A 21,989-nucleotide genomic window follows, 5' to 3' on the forward strand; every position below is an offset into this window, starting at 1 on the left:
CCTTGGGGTCAAATATGTTTGACCTGAGGCGCTAACCATGAAGGTCAAGGCCAATCGCCACCAAAAATTAATCAGCTGAGCACCAGACCATGAACTATATTCCCATGAAGTTTGAAGGCGATCCGATGAAAATTACTCAAAAAAATAAGGGTTTCGTCGACTCCCCTGATTTGCGACAAAGTGACCTTGACCTTCAAAATTTTATGCGCTGAAAGGGACCTCTATAGGCCTCTGATATGCGAAGTTACAAAAATTTCCAATGATAACTGTGCTCTGCAGAATTTTTTATACGTGATTACAGACAAACAAACAAACAAACAAAAAAAAAACATACAAGCTGACTAACATATCTTGCAAAAACTTCGTTTTGGCAAGATAATAACTTTTTTGCCAAAGCACATCTTCACTTTTGTCCCCAAATTTCAGCTTCCTTGCTCAAAGGATGGCTGAGATATTGCTCGGACAAACAAGAAAACGGAGTAAAAACAGAGTACTCCCTTCAGCGCCCGGCAATGACGTCATGCATCGCCTGGATATGGAATTGGGAAGGAGCGGTGTGGAACAAGTAAAATCATTTCAATGTGCATTGTGATTCCAGGATGTGTGCATTCTTCCAGCAACACCCTCCTGGTGAAACTCAAAATCTCGATTTATTAGCACGAGTACGTACATAATAATAATAAAAAAAATCTTTCAAACCGCGAGCCAGAAACAACCACACAGGCCGTTCCTTCGCTCTCGCATGCCTGTATGTGCGTGGCCGTACGTGCAAATCCAAAAAAATATATCATAAAAAAAAAACTTTCAAACAACCACACAGGCCGTTCCTTCGCTCTCGCGTGCCTGTATGTACGTGGCCGTACGTGCAAACCCCAAAAAAATATAATAAAAAAAAAAACTTTCAAACAAACACACAGGCCGTTCCTTCGCTCTCGTGAACGATGACTGGATTGGGGCGTTGTGTTTATCTATAAATGCGCATAAGAAATCGAGAAATTATTAGAATACACGAAGTCATCACTCTCCGGAAGTGGTGCGTGCCCGTACAGAATGTTCACATCATTCCACGAATTATCGCTTGCATTGAAGTAACAACTGCTGTGATACTTACACACACAGAGTTAATTAAAATCAAGTTTACCTCCCTGTCTTTGCTTGCTATTACATTCGCTGCCATTGACCATTGCCACTCCTATGCCACGGTAACTAAGGCACCGATCCCCATCGTAACGGGCACGGCCTGTGACGTCATCGTCAGCCGGCCGAGCACCGGCCTATGCAGCAACGTGTCCAGTCATTGGTTTGGTAAATAAATGGCCATAACTTGAAACACTTGTCCGATTAATATCAAACCTTAAAAAGGCACATCCTCAGGGCCCCAGAAATATAGCTGGCAAGTTTCCATTAGATCGGACCAGTGGTTGTCAAGAAACAGCGGTCGGTCAGTCGGTCGGTCGCATGCACACACACACACACACACACACACACACACACACACACACACACACACACACACACACACACACACACACACACACACACACACACACACACACACACACACACACACACACACACACACACGGAATTATAGATAGATGAATGGATTTGTTTGGTGGACAATTTGCATAAATGGCACGTGCCACCAGCCTGGTGTTTGATTAATGGTAGAGGTGGCTGGCTTAACATGTTCGGGTTCTGCGTTGAAGCCCCTATCGGCCCGTTAAAGTAACAGCAGGTGGGTCGACTCGGCCTGTCATCCTTCCGAGGTTGGCAAAATGAGGACCAGCTCTGGGAAGAATGAGCCAATCAAAAACCTGCATCGGTGTCGATCTATTCAGGGTCGTGTCCCCCTCACCAACGAAAACCTGCCTCGGCAACCCTATACACCTGAAGACACGAAAGGAGTGCTGCTTCTTCATCATCATGTGCCACCAGAGATATACAGTGTAACACTTACAAGAAGTGATTTGGTTCACAGTACCAATCGTTTTCCAATGGTGCAACAACAGAAATGCCAAACGAGACTCATAATGACTGCAGGGAATACAGCTCAACATTGTGAAGGTGAGAATGAGTTGTCAACGTTCAGCAAAGAGTACATCGTTTAACTTATCTAATCACCTTGCTACTTTCAAGTCCTACTGATTTGAGCCGACATAGCAGTGCATTGTGAAAACTTCAGGCACCTATTGGAAGAATACCTGTCTGTGATGGTTAACACAGACCCAGAATTTATGTCAAATGGCAAAAGATTCATAATTTTGCTATCTTGTAGCCTCTTCGAGTCATTTTGTTGAATATACTCAAAATTTTTCTTTCGAAATTGTCCGCTCTATCATCAGAGACAGACTGCCCTCCGGTATGTACGTCCAGGTACGAAACCATGAGGAGCGAGGAAGTTGTACATAATTTTATTGCAAGTTTCATCCTGACCAACTGTTTTTTTTTTATATAAAAGGTCAAGGCTTGTGGATGAGCTCACACACTGAATGGATCAGGATGCAACAGAACAAAAGGAAAAGTGGAGAAAGGGGTGTGGAGGGGAGGGGGACCAACAACAGGGTTGAAGGACAAAATAGAGGGAGATTCGGACAAATAATGTGTGCGGGGAGGAATGGGTAAAGGAGGATGCATGAGGTGGAGAAGATTGATACATAAGCAAGACTCGGTGGAGTTCACACCTCCACCAGGCTGAACAGTTTACATTTTGTCTCTCACCGATAGGCCTGATCTACTCACCTCAACGAAAATCGAATTAGCTTGTTCTTGTTACCTACCCAACTCTATCCAACAAGTTGTCATAATCCATCCACAACTTTTTGAAATATCAGATCGTTTTTGGCCCCTTCTCTCAATGGTGAATAATCACCTTTTAAAAAATTCTCAGATCCACATCTTCACCAAAATTTCATCAATTCGTCCTAGTATAGTCACACACCCAACGTGTCCACCAAGTTTTGTCCATCACCTTTTTTTTTTTTAATACATTCTGCGCACAGACAGATATTGGTGAAAACATATCCTCCATCCACCTTCAGTGGCGGAGGTAATAATTGCAAATTAATGTGGTTCCAATTTGTGGTGTAAATTAGTATGTAGTAGAGTGTAAGATACAGGCACATGAGGCACATTTATTAAAAGTAGAAATATCCATTTCCGAGAGTAGCAGCCAGGGGTGGGGGAGGTCATATATGTCATTATCCTTAAATACGAGTATTATTATCTCGACCACTGAAGGTGGGATTCGGACAAAACTTGGTGGACAAGTTGGATATGTGACGAGAACAAACTGATCAGTTTTTGGTTTCGGTCCGGATGCAGATCTGGCCTATCAGTGGGATAGAAAACGTAAACCGTTCAAGCTGGTGGGGGGTGTGCACTCCATCGAGTGCTGTACTAATTATTATTATTAAGCCTCCCTAAAAGGATAGGGGAAGGGTTATTGCTGTTGTCGGGTTTGTTTCTACAATTAGCGCCCCCAATTTTTAATGGTAGCAGAGTTTTTCTTCGACCCCGAGGAGACCGAAACCCCAGCTTGGAAAATAAAAATAAAAATTCTTCCTGCATTCCTAATTTCCTAAATTTCCCAGCTGCATCTCAGAGCCGGCCCAAGCTTTCAGAATGAAATCTTGCATCAATAATGCGAATAGAAAGGATGCGGAATCAACATAAATTTTTAGATCCTCGTGGAGGATCTCCAAGTCTTACTCACGTTGTTGTTCTTCATCTTCTTCTTGTGGAATTTTTTGTTTCACAGCCTTCAGTTTTCATCGAAACTTCCTGAAACTCGGCATATATATGTAGAAATACCCTGCGCAGACAGTAACCATCTCCGATTTTGAAAATTCCTCCGAGAAAAAAAAATGTTATGACGTCAAAATATCTCCGCTAATGGAAATCGCCTAAAAATTTATCTCCGAAACTAGGCAAGCTTTTTGAATTCTGTTTGCGGGAATTGAACAGGGCATTAGCAGAGATGAATTACCGCACATATGATACATCACTATGACGTCATATCAATTTTTATGAAGTCATTCCTATTTTTTGTTTCACAACGCAGAGTTTTCATCCGATCTTCGTGAAACTCGCCATGTATATGCAGAAAGCCCACGCGCAGGCAGTAACCATCCCCGATTTTGGAAATTCTTCCGAGAAAAAAAAGTTGACGTCATAATATCGCCGCTAATGGAAATCGCCGATACCATTATCTCCGAAACTAGGCAAGCTGTTTGAATTTTGTTTGCGGGAATCAAGCCGGGCATTAGCACAGATAATTTATCGCAAACCTGATACATCCCAATGACGTCATATTCGTTTTTATGATGTCATCATTAAGAGGACGAGAATCTTATGTTAGCTCATTTGAGCTTGTTTTTCATAGTCTGAAAAAAAACAAACCTTTTTTTGTCATCACTCAATTTTGCCAATGCAGAATCTCAAAGATCACTTGGCCTTCCAGTGTTATTGAATCACGAGTGTGTACCTGCATTAAAGTTGTGCACACTCCCCAAAGTTACACATGGCTGCTACTGTAGGTAGCGGCGTGGATATATTGGAGGTGGGGACATTTTCTTAATTTGCACTCCGTCCCGAAATGTTGAAAGTCAAGGCCAAATGGCAGTCTGAACAAAATATGCCATCATTGGATCATGGGCCAAAGGTAAGGTGGGGGGGGGAGTGGAGGGGGAAGCTAGCTCGCAGATATCTAGTTTCTTTCATTAATGGAAGTGGCCCTTGAAAAACTACGATAACGTGGCACACTCAAGATGCGATGTATGCACCTTGACATGGCGTCTTAACAAGGTGGAAAAAGGCAACAACAACAAACAAAAAAAAAATACGTGGAAATTTCTCCAGATCTTCTGTAGTCTAATTTAAGGAAACATGGGACAATGATTTCGAAAACAAGGTGAAGGCCTCTTGCTCGCGATTCAATCAAGGGCTCTGAAGAATCCCTCATAATACTCTCTCCCACCACCATGGGAAGCGACACGAGACTGTCCACATTTATTTGCATTGGCCCCACCTTCACAATCTCTGGGAAGGGAGAAAGGGGGGGATAAGTATCTTGAGCCTTTGTTTTATGATCCTTCATTCTCCTGTTAAGTTTGGTTGAGATTGGATAAGTAACAACCATATGCATCGACCACAAGAAACCAAATTGTGTAGATCAGTATGAAAAGAAACCTGAAATGAGGGGCTCACGTAACCGTCTGACCATCATGAAGTGGGGATTTTCCACAGCTCCATCACTGTTGGACGTGACACAAACATGTCAGACACGCACCAATGTGAAAGATGCTCATGTGAAGTTTGCTCCCTCGAATCCACACCCAGCAAGGCATGTATGAAGGCCAGGGAGAAGCTCAGTCTGGAGACGTTTGTTGCTGCACCAGGGACGGAAGGACATCTCAGACTGCTGACAGAGATCGCCTGCTGGAATGGAGGTCGAGTTGAACAAGGCTGCACTGGGGTACGAGGCGCAGGAGCGAGCCATGCTGGGGCCAGAGGCAAGCAGCCCACAAGTCAAAGGCGCAGTGAAGTTCCTGTTGTGTCGCACAGCTCCAGCTACACTCACACCACACACCACACACTCCCAACAACACCCACACTCCACCACCCAATCCCTTACTTTACCCACCTCCTCCCCCAACCTCCCGCAAAGAATTTCTGGCCCAGCGCAACCCCACTTCGTCGCGTGAGAAGTCAAACCAATACTGCAAAATGCCTCTTTCTGCTCCTCCTTTCCTGAATGAATAATGACACCATGTCTTGTGTATCCAAGTAAGATCATAAAGGGGAAAAAGACAAGTGGAAATGGAATAAATCTGCTCTTCTGTGCATTACCATTGCTTGCTTTGTATTTACACAAGCGGACAATGATCAAGTACGTATTTACAGATTGCTGTTGATTGCTTTGTGAATAAAGGCTGATGAATTATGTGCTTGCTGTAAACATACGTTCACAGTATATTTGGTAAACATTTCAAACCTGTTCATCAATCTGATATAGGGTGTACATAATAGATGGGAAGTTTTTGCCCTACTGATGAGCCAACGCTACACTCACAGTTCCCCTCGGCTGTAATAAGTACTTGGGTGCACGTTGAGGGTGCGGTCCCTCGAGGTAACACATCAAAGGCGTGAGGAGCCTGTTTGACCCAATTATCCCAACCAGCATCTGCGGTTGCTTAACCAGTTGGGGCACGGAGTTATCCGTGGCCTCGGGGTTAGAGGGCAAGCAACGGGTCCAGTGACCACCCCGTGGGCCTCATCCATGCTTTAACCCCAACCCATACCAATATATATATATAGTTGCGGAAATGGCTCTTAGTGTGTTATTAAATATAGGATTAACCCTGATTCTCCATTAAATGCATGTTTAGCCAGGTTGTTCGGTAATTGGACGTTACATGTGTAATCGGGAGGTGTCACAGGCTGTTATTTGTTTGTGCAGTGGTGGTGTACCGAGAGGTTCTTCTTCTTCCTTCCTCTCTCCGGGCAATAGTCCCCGCCCAGCGCTCTGAGGGGGAGGGGGGGTGGCCTAGAGAAGGCGGTGGTAAAACTGCAGTCGGCTGAGAAGCGAGCAGTCGGCCGAGAGGTGAGGGGGAAACTGAGCGCGCAGAGTCTGCCATTTTGGCAGTAATAGAGGCTGCCTGCACGTCGAGTCGGCGATCGACTTTCATGAGGAGGTCCTCGACATGTTTGTCGATCTGCCAGCCGGAGCCCAGCACCTCAATTTGGCCTGATCTGGTGAACAGGCCAGGCCTGGACTTGTATGCTGGACCTTGTGAAAAGCCAACTGGAGAATACCACCATGGATCTTTCTCTCTGGTGCAGTCGACCTCGCGGGGTCTGAACACGCTAAGGCTGCATGCGTTGAGGGCTGCGACACATGGACGAGCACCATTTTGCCACGCGGCGTGCTCGAGCTTGGGTGCTCAAATCCGTGGACATCGGCTTGTCCCGAGCCACATTCTTGCCTTTGACACTTTCCTCTCGTCCATGAAACATCACCAAGTACTCTGTCTTGTCTGCATGCTGTCCAAGTCTTGTCTGCATGTCATTTAAGGTTTATCTCGTTAGGGTCCCCTTCGAAACCTGTAATCCGTAGCTCCCCAGATAAGAACGGGTTATAGATTGATTATAACATTGTCGTGAAAGCTTTGCTTGTGTCGTGTTTCCCGATGTGTCCCTAATAAATCTGGCTGATTCATATGAAGTTGCCGCTTTGAATTAATTCGTGTCGCGCCGAGGAACGATCCGCTCGATTTGGATATAAAAACCAAAATGGTTACAGACTAGCAAAATTCGCTTGGTATCTGACAAAACCAGTCTGGAACAGAGTCTATTTCCCCAACTGGTAAGGTCCAGGGGTGCGTTGGTCTGTGCCGAACTAGCCGGCGTTATAACCCCGGAGACGGCGGTGGTTAGGGTGGCGCCGAATCTAACATTTTGCTGTCGAGAGGAGGGTGCGAAAACCCAAACTGGTTACGGACAGTGATTGACGCACTCATCCGAATCCCCCCACCCCTGAACTGTAACAATATATATATATATATATATATATATATATATATATATATATATATATATATATATATACACATACACACACACACACACACACACACACACACACACACACACACACACACACACACACACACACACACACACACACACACACACACACACACCAGTAATAAATTCCTGCATGGGGCTAATGTGAAAAAATTCTGACAACCCGGGACTCGAACCGAAGGACCACATCACTTACATGGTGACAGCCCACTGAGCTATTGAGTCTTCAGGAACTCAAATGGGATTCAGATACATATACATACACACACGGGATATGCTTACACATTGTAAGCAATCAAGAACTGTGCTTCGTATGTAGGTAGAAAATAAACAGCAGCAGTCACAGCATGACCTCTCATTGTCTCAGGTGGCTCATCTGCAGTGAACACAAGGCTGCATTTATTTTCGGATACTTCCTTACATTTACAGACGCTTGCCGATGGTTCTGTTATTTTTCCCGGTGTATCAGCTTTGATGTCCGTCAGCACACAAAACTCCAGCTTTCTACGTCACCTGGAAGGTACTGAGCATCAATATCAGTCAGTCTTTGCTGACGACTCCCCATTCTGCTGTGACATCTCATCCTTCTGACAGACAACAGCCTCTTCCCTCTCCTCAGACCTTGAAAAAAAAAAAAAATCAATCTGGTCAAACACAATTTTTCTGATGTATACATATTGTCCATCCTTTATGTTCTCCCTTACCCCTCATCTTTACCTGCATCCCTCGTTTGTCTGTCTCCATCTACTTTCTACCTCTGCCCTGCTGTTGGATTTGTCACCCTTCTCCTGTTGTTCCCTGAATGTTGTTTCCTGATTTGTTTTGTCATCGCTCTTCCACGAGCCTCGACCATGTTAAAAATACAATAATAAACAAATAAGTAAATAAAAATGTCTTGCCCGACATTCATGGCATGTTTCCGGAATGTATCCCCAACGAATGTCAGGGACTGACAGTACATTATATATATATATATATATATATATATATATATATATATATATATATATATATATATATATATATATATATATATATATATATATATATATATATATATATATATATATATATTACATATTTAACAACGTGCTGCCTTCATGCACCAAAGTGAGTGCCCCAGTTACTGTGCGGCGTAGTGCGGTAGAAAAAGGTCATGGACCACGGTGTGTCATGGACCAACCCATCATGGACCACGATGGGTTGGACCAACCCATCATGGACCACGGAAGGATATATAATAAGTAATGTATTAATCCCTTTCGACGACTCTTGAGACACAAATAACATTCAATAAGATTGCATCAATTACTTTTTTTAAAATATTCAATGCTTTTAGAACTCCCCAAAGCTACATGACAGGTTTCAATGCAGTTTTTAATTAACTCACGATTTTCAAGTCAGCAACTTCTCATTTACCCCCATTCTTAATTTTAAAAAACCCCCATCAGGGAACAATTTGGTGTTAAAGTCGGTTGTGATCACATTCGAAACAGGCTCTGTTGCCCCAATAAGTGCACACGGAGTGACATCCGACTGGCCAGTTGCATTGCGAGTCCCCAGAGGGTGATCTTCATATCACCAAAGGAAGTAGATGAGTATCCACTGCTCGGCATTAAGGACCACACAGCAGACCATCAGTGCCGAGGTATCAGGATGGAGACTTGGCCATGGTTTTGTCGATATGCTCAGAGAGGATTCAGCTGCATGGATGCCGGTTCTGTGACACCCGCAGGATAGTATTGGTTCATCGAGAACCCAACCGGCCAGCATGTTAAAATAAATAAATAAATAAAAATGACCAGCAGAAATACAGCTCGTTCAAGAGTTGGGGCTGTGGTCAACATGCCACTCAGCACCCTCATTGCTGTTGTCGCTGGATTATTAAAATTAACTTCAGCTTGGATGTGTCATGCATCCAGCTGTAGCTTCTCTCTGGTTATACAATGTTCCCTTCCATCAGGTATGGCTGTCTGGCAACCTTATATTCATATATTGTGTCTTACACAAGGCCACTCCAAGGCCTGGCGTCGAGGTGTCCGCGTAGATGTATTTGTCTGTGGCCCAGATCAGCATGCCCCATAATAATCCTTTCCCCCAATCCAATTTCCTTTATTGTGGGAGTATAGCTGTCATGTTATTTGGACATATTAGTCTAAATACAATACTCAAGCCACTTGGACATTAACCCACACCAACTTTTTGCCATCAACAACCCTGACAGTCGACACGAGTGTCCTTTTCCACATTAACTACAATACACCTTATCAACTTTTCCAATCATGTGGAATATATTATTGATCCGTAACAATAATATATATATATATATATATATATATATATATATATATATATATTCATCCCTGTGTCGTAAGAGGCGACCAGGGTTGCGTAAGGAAGGGCATCCGGTGTAAAACATGTGCCAAATCACTATGCGGATCATACGGATGATCCGCTGTGGCGACCCCGAACGGGAGCAGCCGAAAGAAGAAGAAGATATATATATATATATATATATATATATATATATATATATATATATATATATATATATATATATATATATATATATATATATATATATATGTATTTCTCAGAACAACATTCGTGGAAGATACGTTCATGAAAAGCGCTAGGAATGTCAAATCCGTGAATGTCAGGGCATTGTTTCAATGGGAAAAAGGGGGATAGGTTCCCCGCAGTTCATGATTCATAAGAGAAAATCATAAATCTCATTTAAAAAATAAAAAATAAAAACACATGGATACACCCACAAAAAAGGTGAAACAACAAACAAACTGAAAACGAGAAAAAAATAGAGAATAAAATAAAAACGAATACGCGAAATAAAGGGTTGTGAATGTAGAAGCAGGTCACATTTTATGAACCAGGAATACGTGTGGTCCACATGTCAGGGTCCGACAGTGTATATATATATATATATATATATATATATATATATATATATATATATATATATATATATATATATATATATATATATATATTATACCAAGCTTGCACACTAAAAACTCGGCTCGCCGTCACACGATCCCTATGAAATTGCTGTGGCACTTAGCGGACATGCCGACAATGTTTGGGAAGTCTTGGCGTTCCATAGTACCACTTGCATTTTGCAGAATGTGTATTTTTGTCATTCCCATGTTCGGTCTGTCGTCTGCTACCAGCTATGTTGTACTGCTATCCCGTGCATGTGTATGTGTATCGCTAGTATATATTTATAACACACACACACACACACACACACACACACACACACACACACACACACACACACACACACACACACACACACACACACACACACACACACACACACACACACACACAGTCTCGGGTTGCTCACCTGTATTTGATTTTTCATTTTATTTATATTTTCATTTTCAGATGTTTTCCGACGGTTCTGTGATTTTTCCTGTGTCACGGCTTTGATGTCCATCGACACGCAAAATTTCAACTTTCTACGTCACCCGGAAGGTACCGATCTTTAATATCAGGCAGTCAGTATGAGCTTCATGTTGTTGCGGTTCTCGGAACCCCATGCATCCAACAGATAGTGGTCCCAAGACAGTTATTCCATTATTATACGTGTAGATAGTCCCTTCACTTTTGTCTAGCAGGACAACAGGGGCGTGCGTTGCGATTATCTCATAGCTAGGTTTGCTTACATCATTTCTTCCCTTCCTTTCTTCTTTTCTGAGTATTCCTGAGGTAAATCTGAGCCACATGAGCCTTCGCTGTGAGATGGGTCCTCACGGAGGCCAGCGCATGCGGCACCGCTGTGAGTTAATGATGACGCGCGAGCATCAACAGCACAGAGCCCACGTTCCCAAGCGAGCCCTCAACCCAACGTTTGTGGAGAGTCATGCAGTGCCCTTAGCAGTTCAAGATTATCGATTCAAACTTCCGATGATCTGGGGAACATTGCCAGTTGCATTAAAAAGGCATACAAATGAATATCTCTTAAGAGGCTGCACGAATGGTGTTTTTCACAACACAGAAGACACAGCCAGCATGACGCCCACGCTGCACAAAACGCTTACGGAGGCCGATAAAGGCGACTCCACGCCACGTTGGGCCGGATGCGAGTGTGTGAAGTAAAACGGTGCGTTCCTTTCCAACCTCAATATCTGACAGATATCGGTGTTCCTCCCGCACACACGCTAGCAGAGTCGTGCAGACGCGGATCCATGCAAAACATGCATGGATTTATCCATAACATGTACCTTCGACCCTCGCTGGCAGCAGCGAATTCCCTACGGATAGTGAATGTCTTCTCGTCTCTATGGCCAGTAAAGCTGCGATCGAGCAGGGGAATGTTGTACAGTGCGGACCACATTAGCGCACACGGAACAAGCGCATTGATCAGTGCTGGTCGGACGCCCGAACGGGCATGCGGGACCCTCAGCCGGTCGTCAGGGCATGGCCCGGGGGTTTTTGCAGGACGATTCGCACGCCAAGTTCGGTGTGGGCGATTCGTGTCATGCCATGGGGTCGGAGCGGAATATTTTCGCTGTCTGGGATGACTTTGCCGGAAATGGAGTGATGTGGTTTCCGGCCAAAGTTAGTGGGCCACGTGAGGGGTTGGGGCCAATCAGAGCGCCCGATTCAGGTGATGACGCTTCACTTCGGGGTGGCCCCCCGCTGGGACTCCTATAAAAGTCAGAGCGGTCCCTCTGCCTTTCTCTCTCTCGTCTCTCTGTCCGACATCACCACGACCTGCCTTCTGCTGTCTGGACTCCACCTCGTCTCCACCCACACGACGTTGACCCCACCCGCCTACAACTCCATCCACGCACTCTGGACTCCGCCCCTTCTCCACTCAAGCCCACGGTCTCCACACACGCTGCTGAAGTCAGAAACAACATGCCAGCTGTCGGGTACCACACCACGGAGCACCCCCCCCCCCCGAAACTTATTGATGGCGCGTTCGTGCAATCAAATACAAAAGGTACCGAGATCGTAGCCTCAACTCCTCTCCCTTCTTGTTTCAATACTTTCGCTTCATCGGGTTTTATGTGCGTGTGCGTGTCCTGGCACCTGTCTACTTAAGACTGCAGAAGATTGTTATTGTTATCCTCATTTATTGTTATTATTTTCACATCAAGTCTGCTCCGTGTCCCCTTTTGTAAGTTGCCGGTACGTTCTTGGCAGTGTCGCAAGGCTGCATCCAATCCGGAAGAGTGATCGGGTTCGTACAAGGCGTACTGAGGGCATGTTCCCCGGTAATTAAACCACATTATTAATTAGGTAACCCGATTAGCCCATAGACGGGAGGACCCTAGGTCACACGGTTGAGTTATTGGCATCCACGGTCGGTTAAGCGACCCACCGCATCACGGAATTATCCGTGTGAGTCGGCCTTCAATTCCGGGGAGTCTGGTGGTAGCCGAGATAGCTCCCCCCCCTAGTTGTCTTCTCACCTGACACCCCAGCCTGCAATAATGTATTAGATATAAATCCCATTTGAATAATCAGGCTATCCCAATAGTAATCATGGTTCCAAATATATAATGGCTCAAGGTGTTGGTGCTGGTGCCATTAGGTTCATTTATTTTACATGCACACACTTTTCATTTATATCTTTTATGGAAATTGTAGATGTTCGGTTGTGTTAAGTATCTGATTGTGCAGAATGGAACACAGCTTTGACATCTTGTGCCATCAATATCTACTCTGTGAGCAGAGTCAAAAGCTGCTGGAAATCTATTTTTTGCTGGAAATCATGGTAGATCAATGAAAATGTGAATTGTAGCTTTCTTTGTAACTTGTACGACACAAAATTAAACACATGGTTTCATTAATACACAAATTTATCTTTCCACAAAAGCAAATACATTCTGGACACCCTTCAACAACAACAAAAAAACAACAAAAAAACAGCAGATTAACCAAGATTGGGCAAATTAAATTTTGTGCCATCAATATCCTGTGATGGAGAGTCATGGAGTAATGATCTGGCACCAATTGGTTCCAAGCATCAACTTTAAGATTTTTGAAAACGCCAAAGCTCTGTCAAGAGCACAGGCCTCTGTTACACGACAAACAGTTCAAGTGATATTTTATGGATTCATATGGAAGATATTCAAGCTCTGGAAAGATGTGATACCTTAAAAAATTGGATAAGTTTCATTGAACTTCAATTAGGATAATCAGGGTGAGCTTTACCCCAATTTTTTTGGACATTTCTGTTAGTTACGTGTTCACATTCAAGTACAAATTAAAACCAACAAGAACGGGCACTCGTAGAGAGCATATACCTTCGCCGCCGCTACTGTTTTGTTCTTGGCATAAGAGTGTAGGGAACAGAACAAGGAGCATTTTGGTGCTGATTTCATACGAATCGGATAAGAATTGACTGCGTTATGATAAAAATACGCACATCTGCAAGGATCCTGACCCCCCTGACTTTGACCCCCAACCGCGAGTAAGGGCAATTAAGTCATTGTGTCAAGTTGCATATCACCAGATTGGGCATTAAATTCTGAACATTTTGGCATTAGTTTCATGCAAATTAGATAAAAATTGACCGTGATATGGTAAAAAGACGATTTTGACCTTTTCATGACCTTGACCTTGACCTTTGACCTGATTGCTCCCAAAATCTAATCAAATGGTCCTTGGATAATAACCCATCATCCCACCAAATTTCAAGCGATTTGGTTTAATACTTTCTGAGTTATGCGAACACACACACACACACACACACACACACACACACACACACACACACACACACACACACACACACACACACACACACACACACACACACACACACACACACACACACACACACACACACACAAATAAATAAACAGCGACCAATACATAACCTTTCGCAGAATGTGAAGGTAACTATGTCCTTCTTTGTAATTACATTGTAATCTTTGGCATATATTCAATGAATGTTTCAAACTCAAGAATGGAGACAAATAGTTTCAAGATGAATTTTGAAATAAATATTGTTTTGTTCCTACTTTTTTGTTGCTATTATGGAATCAGAATTTTTCTCAATATTTATATTAATGGGTCTCCAGGATTGTACTCCCTCCTCCACCCCCACATTTGAACACCATATGATTTATAAGAGGAGCAACCATAAATACGTCATGTGTTAAAGGATTTGAATTACAGCGTTTGTGGAACCTGTAGATAGTCTCAAGAGAATTACCAAATACTGCATTGTTAATGCCAAATACCAAAACAAAACAAACAAAAAAAACCCAATAAAAACAACTGGTTCAGTAATGACTTTCAAAGTAGAAGTGATCGACCTGCTCCACATGGTCGCCACATCACTTAACCAGCACTTCACAGGGGCATTGACATCATTGTTGGAAGATGTATGTTCTCCACGAAGGTGTTAAATTTGCGGAAGAGATGAAAATATGACGGAGCCAAGTCGGGGCTGGTGATCCTTTGTGGCAGTACTCCATTGACCGTCTCTTACTCTTAGGATTGTAATGGTGCACCCAACTCTCATCTCATCTCCAGTCAGTTATCCCAACTCTCACGCTTCACAGCACCGACGTCATGCTGCCCTCTGCCATCTTAACCAACGTATCACCGAGACGTTTGGTGTCAATCACAAAACGTCTCACCCAGTGATGGGAATAACTAATGTGTCGACTGCGCTTCGTTTCATTCAAATGTCTTTACCTGTTTTGGAGAAAGAGAGGAGGTATTCAACACACCCTTGCATATACCTTAACTTTTGTTCCTCACTTCTCCCACCTGTTGAATCCCTTCAAAGAGGCTGTGCTATCCTGTTTTTCCCTCTATGCTCAGGCATCTCAAGTGAACCCCTTGCCCCCTTCCCACCATTAGTCACGTCTAACCTAACCCTCACCCAATTGTTATTTGCTGGTTATTGTGTTCATCCCTCTCCCTTCCTCCCCTTTTCCCATTTGCTTATTGTGCCCAACGATTACCCCAATGTCAATTCATTATCTTTTTACCCTCAGTCGCCTCACTCTTCCATGAGTCTCAATCCTGCAGAGAAAAATAAGTCCATACTTTGTGGTTGAATCTCGACTCTCAAATGCTTCTGCGACACTTGGAACCAACATTACCTTGAATGAAGAGGTGGCTCGTATTAAAAGTCACAAAAACTGAATAAGAGAGCAAATTTTATTTATTGTTAAAGTTTCAGGCATTTTTACAAGATATTTCTTCATGTGGAATAATTTCGAGCAAATCAAATGCATTTGAAATCGAAATTGGTTGAAAATATCCACTAATACAACAAAATCACCCCGACGATTATAGGAGAGAAAACTTGGCCCAAGAGAGGACGAGTAAAAGGAGGAAGTTCATACCTGCTGAAGGACATCCCTTTCTTTCAAGCAAATAAGCTGTTCTTGGAGCTTTCGCAGCTGGGTCCAGTCTTGCTGCTAAAGGAACGGTACAAAGTACATGCATCACGCCACAAAACAAGAGCACATAGAAATTAAAATTTCCAAATATATATATATATATATATATATATACACATATATATATATATATATATATATATATATATATATATATATATATATATATATATACATATATATATACATACATACACAACTACAGCACCTTATTGAACGATCAGAAATACGACATTTCAGGAGGTTCATCTGCACAAGGTAATTAATTATAAAGAACAATCTTCTTTTGTTTTCAACAATAATCTATGCACAGTATTTAAAGTGTGATAAATGGAACATGTCCATCAATGCTTGGAATAAATAAATAAATAAATAAAATCGCTCTTCAAGGATCATTAAAATGGACGCATCCATCTATCTTGGTCATCCACTGGAAGAGATTTGATCGTTCGAACGGCTTGACTTCACCATCAACCATGACCTCTCCTGGACCAATCACATAACAAAGCTGGCCTGCAAAGCCAGCCACAGAGTGGACATCCTCCATCAATCAAAGTCTTTCCTTGGAAAAATCAGAGCTATTCACAGTCTACAAGGCCTTTGTTTATAGTTCAATTGAATACTCCTCGCAGCTATGGCCTGGTGCCCAGGTATCACATCGGTTTCTCCTGGATTCTGGGGAATCGAAAAGTCAAATTTTTTGGAACCTTCCATTATGAAGCCAAAACATAGGGTGTGTTGCTCTCACATTGCAGGCAGGTCAATGATCTCCTTTCAAACTGCCTCTTCTCCACTGTTGCTCCCTCTACCTGCTCTGTCATCTGACCCTTTCTATACATACTACAGGATGCAGATGTTCTTCCAGGAACCCCCTCACCGTTAAACTTCCAAAACACAGGCCAACTGCAGAGAACTTTTATTCTCCACTTCTCCCACCTGTGGAACCCCCCCCCCCCTCTGCCAAAGGCCGATTTGTCTCACTCTTCCCTCCAAGCAAGCAATGCATCACTATCTGTCATCCTCAATTCTCTCCCATTATAACCTTTCCTTTCTTAACCCAACAACCTTACTTGCTAGTTTTAGTGTATCCTCCCCTCCTTCATTTCCTCTTATCCTGTTCATTCAGTCCCTTGATGTTTGTTCCACTAGCAGCTCTACCTTCCTCTTCCATGAGCCTTGCTAATGTAAATAATAATAATAATAATAATAATAATAATAATAATAGAGAGCACAGGATATGAAGTGCCAGCCTCAGATAGTCCAAGTCACCAGTAAATTAATCAAGTAGAAAAAAAATCTCAAGTCTGACACTTAAAACCAGTGGTCTTCTGTTGGGACTTTGCATGATATTCAACGAAGAGAACGACATTTCAGTTCTCGTTGCCTCAAGTACGTACCACACAGTATCGATATCTAATTAGCTGTGATTTATATTTGTTTGTTTCACATACAGTGGTGAGAAAAAGTTTGTGAACCCTTTCGAATTTTCTGTATTTTTGCATAAATTTGACCTAAAATGTGATCAGATCTTCATCAAAGTCCAAATAAGAGATAAAGAGAACCTGATTAAACAAATGGCACACCAAATAATCTACTTTTCATTTATTTATTTGAGCAAAATGATCCAACATTCAATTTCTTTGTCAGAAAAAGTAAGTGAACGTTTTACATTCAGTAACTGGTGGCACCCCCTTGAGCAGCAATAACTTCAACCAAACGTTTCCTGGAACTCTTGACCAGTCCTGCACATCGGCTTGGAGCAATTTGGCCTATTCCTCCTTACAGAACTGCTTCAACTCAGAGATATCTGTGGCTTTTCTTCCAAGAACCGCTCGCTTCAAGTTCTTCCACGATATTTAATTTGGGTTACGGTCTGAACTTTGACTTGGCCATTCCAAAATGCAAAATCTCTTCTGCTTCAGCCATTCTGTTATGGATTTAAGTGTGTGTGTTTAGGATCATTGTCTTGCTGCATGACCCACTCTCTGTCAAGGTTCAGCTCACAGATGGATGCCTTGACATTCTGCTGTATAATCAAGAATTCATGGTTCCGTCAATGAGGGCAAGCAGTCTGGGTAGTGAGGCAGTAAAGCAGCCCCAAACCATGATACCCGCACCACCGTGCTTCACGGTTAGGATAAGGTGTCGCCCACCAGACTGAGTCTCCTCAAGTTAACCTGAGGTAGTCCCTTCAGGTGGGTGCCTGGAATGTGCTAGCTCGAAGAGAGGATGATCACCTGTCTCTGTTATCATCTGAGCATTGGTATTGCAGCACTCTGAGGTTCGGAGACTGGATAGTCGTGAGATCATGGCGGGTGGTTACACATACTATCGGTATGGTCACCATGCCCAAGGAGTTACTGTAGCTGCATCCAATAAACTGACTCCAATGATAATCGAGGTAACACCGGTCAACAAGTGTATTCTGAGACAAAGGATTCATCACTCCTTGGGTGTCGTTTCCAGAGTCTGTATGTTCTCCGAATGAGGCGAGTGATCTCACTGTGAAGGACATTTTCTATGCCACGCTCGAGTCTGTGGTATATCACTGCCCCTGGTGAGATACTCTTCTAGTCTTGGGGGATTTCAATGCATCAACTAGAACTGATAGCGATTGTTATGAGATGTGTATTGGTCCCCATGGGTCTGGAACTGTGAACCAGAACAGCAATAAGTTCCTTGACTTTGCAAGAAGTCAGAGACTTAGGTTGGCTGGTTCATGGTTCCAGCACCCACAGGCTCATTGCTGGACTTGATATTCCAACGCTGGTGGTGTGGCAAAGGAGATTGACAATGTGCTCGTTGATGGTCACTGGAGGATGATCCAGAAGTGCAGGGTGTACCGGAGTGCTCATTTCCTCAATACAGACCACCGGCTTGTTGTAGCAACTCTGAAGTTGCAGCTGAAATCCAGAAAAATGGTATCATTGCAGCCTAGGCTGTATGTTGGCAAACTCAAGGATGAGAAGGTAGCTGAGGAGTTCAAACAGGCTGAGTGGGGATTTGGGGGAGGGGGTCGGGGGGGGGTTGGGTGATTTAGAGAATCCTGATGAGTTGTGGAATACCTTCAAGACCACCTTGATGTTGCTGGTGGATGTCTTGGAACTCGCCACAGGGCGAAGAGGAATTTTGTCTCAAGGAACACTGGATACCATTGACCAGAGTCACAGGGCCAGGCTTAATGGCAGAGCTGAGCTGTTCAGGGAGCTGAGGCGTAAAACTGCACGTGCGCCAAGGGTGGACAAGGAGGCCTATGTGCTAGGAATCTGTGAGGGGGTAGAGTATCACCTGTGGTCAAGTGATTCTCATCCTGCTTAGAAGGGGAATTTGTGCATTGCTTTCCTCCATGCCCATCCCTTGCTGTACTGCAGTTTGAGTGGAGGGTGGTTGGCTCTTGACAGAGGAGTCCGAAGTGAAGGCCCGTTGGGCCGGTCACTTTGAGCGGCTGTACTACGCTGATCCACCATCTGTTGAGTTGGATGTCAGGGATGTTACAATCCCTATTGCTGACCATCCAATCACCTGTGATCCACCTTTATTTGTGGAAACAGGCTGCGGTGAAGCGGTTGAAATGGGGTAAAGCTCCAGGGATCTGTGGCATCCATGCTGAACTTCACAACGCTGGTGGAAATGCCACACTAGTGTCATTGCATGCAGTTCTGTGCTCTGCCTGGAACACAGGCATCATCCCAACTTACTGGAAGAGGGGCCTTGTCATCCCTCTCTGGAAAGGAAATGGTGATCGTCAAGACTGCAACAACTACCGAGGGGTGATGCTGCTCTGAGTGTCGGGAAAGGTCTTTGCTCGGATAATTCCTGATATGGTTCACCACCAATGCCCAGAGCAGTCAGGCCTTACACCAGAGGTCAACGATTGACCGTATCCTTGCTCTTCGTGTCCTCACCGAACGCAGACGAGAGTTTCGGCAGGGGCTGCTTGCAGCCTATGTTGATCTTTATAAAGCGTTCGATTCAGTGAATCGCGATGCCCTCTGGAGGATTCTTGGTCTTCGTGGGGTGCCACCAAAACTGATCGATCTGATGTCTGAACTCTACTCTGGTACTGAGTGCTGTGAGATGTGGTGATACCATCTGTGACTTATTTCCAGTTGTTACAAGAGTTCATCAAGGGTGTTTACTGCCACACACAAACACACAAACACACAAACACACAAACACACAAACACACACACACACAAACACACACACACACACACTTCAACACTTGTATGGACTTGATTCTGGGGAGGATGTCAGAGAGATCAAGCTGTGGTGCTTCGTTTGGGAATGATGTGATCTCTCACCTTGATTACGCAGATGATGCAGTCATCTTTGCGATGACTGGATATCCTTTTGTGGACCCTTAAGGTGCTGAATGAGGAGTCAGAGCTGCTGGGATTACGGGATTCCTGGGTCAAAACTAAGATCCAGGCTTTCAATGACATCTTGGATGCTGCTGTCTTGTCTGTACCTATTTGTGGTGAGGATGTTGAGGTTACGGAGATCTTCACTTCTCTCGGCAGTGATATTCATGTCTCAGCTGGCTGTGAGCCAGAGGTAAATCGACATCTGGGTTGGGCCTGGGGATTCATGGATTCACTGGTTCATGGAGTGTGGCGCTGTCGGTACCTGTGCAGGATGAAAAAAAGTCTGAGTCTTCAGGTTCTCGGTGTTTCCACTCTTGCTCGATGGATGCGAGACTTGGGCTCTGAGACAGAGACTTAATTCCTTTGGTACCAGGTCTCTTCAGAGAATCCTTGATTATTGCTGGTCAGACTTTGTGTCCAATGAGCAGTTGCTTAGAGAGACTCAAATGAGATTTGTTACCTGCATCGTCCTTGAGCATCAGCTGCAGTTGTATGGACACGTGACTCGTTTTTCTGACGCAGATCCTGCTCAGCAGATTCTCTCATTGAGGGAGCCTCGTGAGTGATGGAGGCCAATGGGCCGACCAAGTGCCTCGAGGTTGCAGCAGGTTGATCGGAATCTCAAGGAGTTGGGGATGGGCCTGGCATCTGCCTGGGGGATGGCCAGACGGAGGCCCCTGGAGTACCGGCGGAAAGTGTACACAGTGATGCGCTGCTCTGTTGCATGCTCCCATACCTGACCGCACCTGACCTTGTTGGAATGAAGCGTTTGGTTTCGCCAAACAACGTTTCTCATTGAAGCCAAAAGGTTCCACATTCGACTAATCTATCCACAGAACATTCATCCAATAGCCTTCCGGATCACCTAGGTGGGCTTTGGCAAACTTGAGACAGGCAGCAATGTTCTTCTTGTAGTGCAATTGTTTCCTCCTTGCTGTGCTCCCATGCACACCATTCTTGTTCAGTGCTTTCCTGATGGTGGACTCATGAATACTGACATTAGCCAATGCAAGAGAGGCCTGCAGATCCTTAGATGTTACCCTGGGGTTCTTTGTGACATTATGGATTATTGTACACCTTGCTCTTGGAGTGATTTTCATTGGACAACTGCTCCTGGAAAGAGCAACAATGGTGGTGAATTTTCTCCATCTGTACACTATCTGCCTGACAGTGGATTGGTGGAGCCCAACATCTTTGGAAATTGTTTTGTAACCCTTTCCAGATTGATGAGCATCAACAACTCTTTCTTATGATCGGTTCATCAGTTCATGACACGCTTCCACAAACCTGTGTGGTGAAGACCAGACTCTGACGTTGATGAACAAAGTTTATGTTTTTCATATTGGGCAGGGCCACCCAAACTCACTCCTGATCGTCATCCCAACGATTGAAACACCTGACTGTAATTCCCTCCTTAATCGAGCCGATTAACCTCGAGGTTCACATGCTTTTCCCGGCAAAGAAATTGAATGTTGGATCATCTTCCTCAATGAATAAATGAAAAAGTTGATTGTGTGTGTGTGTGTGTGTGTGTGTGTGTGTGTGTGTGTGTGTGTGTGTGTGTGTGTGTGTGTGTGTGTGTGTGTGTGTGTGTGTGTGTGTGTGTGTGTGTGTGTGTGTGCGTGCTATTTGTTTA

At 44.0% G+C, this 21,989-nt stretch overlaps 1 protein-coding gene across 4 annotated transcripts in view; it reads right to left on the bottom strand.

The window, feature by feature from the left end:
• The window catches only part of LOC147016800 (uncharacterized), a 56,790-nt gene that overhangs the window by 3,814 nt on the left and 30,987 nt on the right, over window positions 1-21,989 (bottom strand). For 3 of the 4 annotated variants that reach the window (XM_085845817.1, XM_085845814.1, XM_085845819.1), the window contains one exon: window positions 15,930-16,004. In XM_085845817.1, coding sequence (XP_085701943.1) covers window positions 15,930-16,004 — 75 coding nt within the window. The remainder of the gene's footprint in view (window positions 1-15,929; window positions 16,005-21,989) is intronic. The other variant, XM_085845816.1, reaches the window with a different exon arrangement.

This window comes from Eptatretus burgeri, chromosome 11 (genome assembly GCF_056783735.1).
Source record: "Eptatretus burgeri isolate ZD-2024b chromosome 11, Ebu_testis_v1, whole genome shotgun sequence".
NCBI classification, from domain to species: domain Eukaryota; kingdom Metazoa; phylum Chordata; class Myxini; order Myxiniformes; family Myxinidae; genus Eptatretus; species Eptatretus burgeri.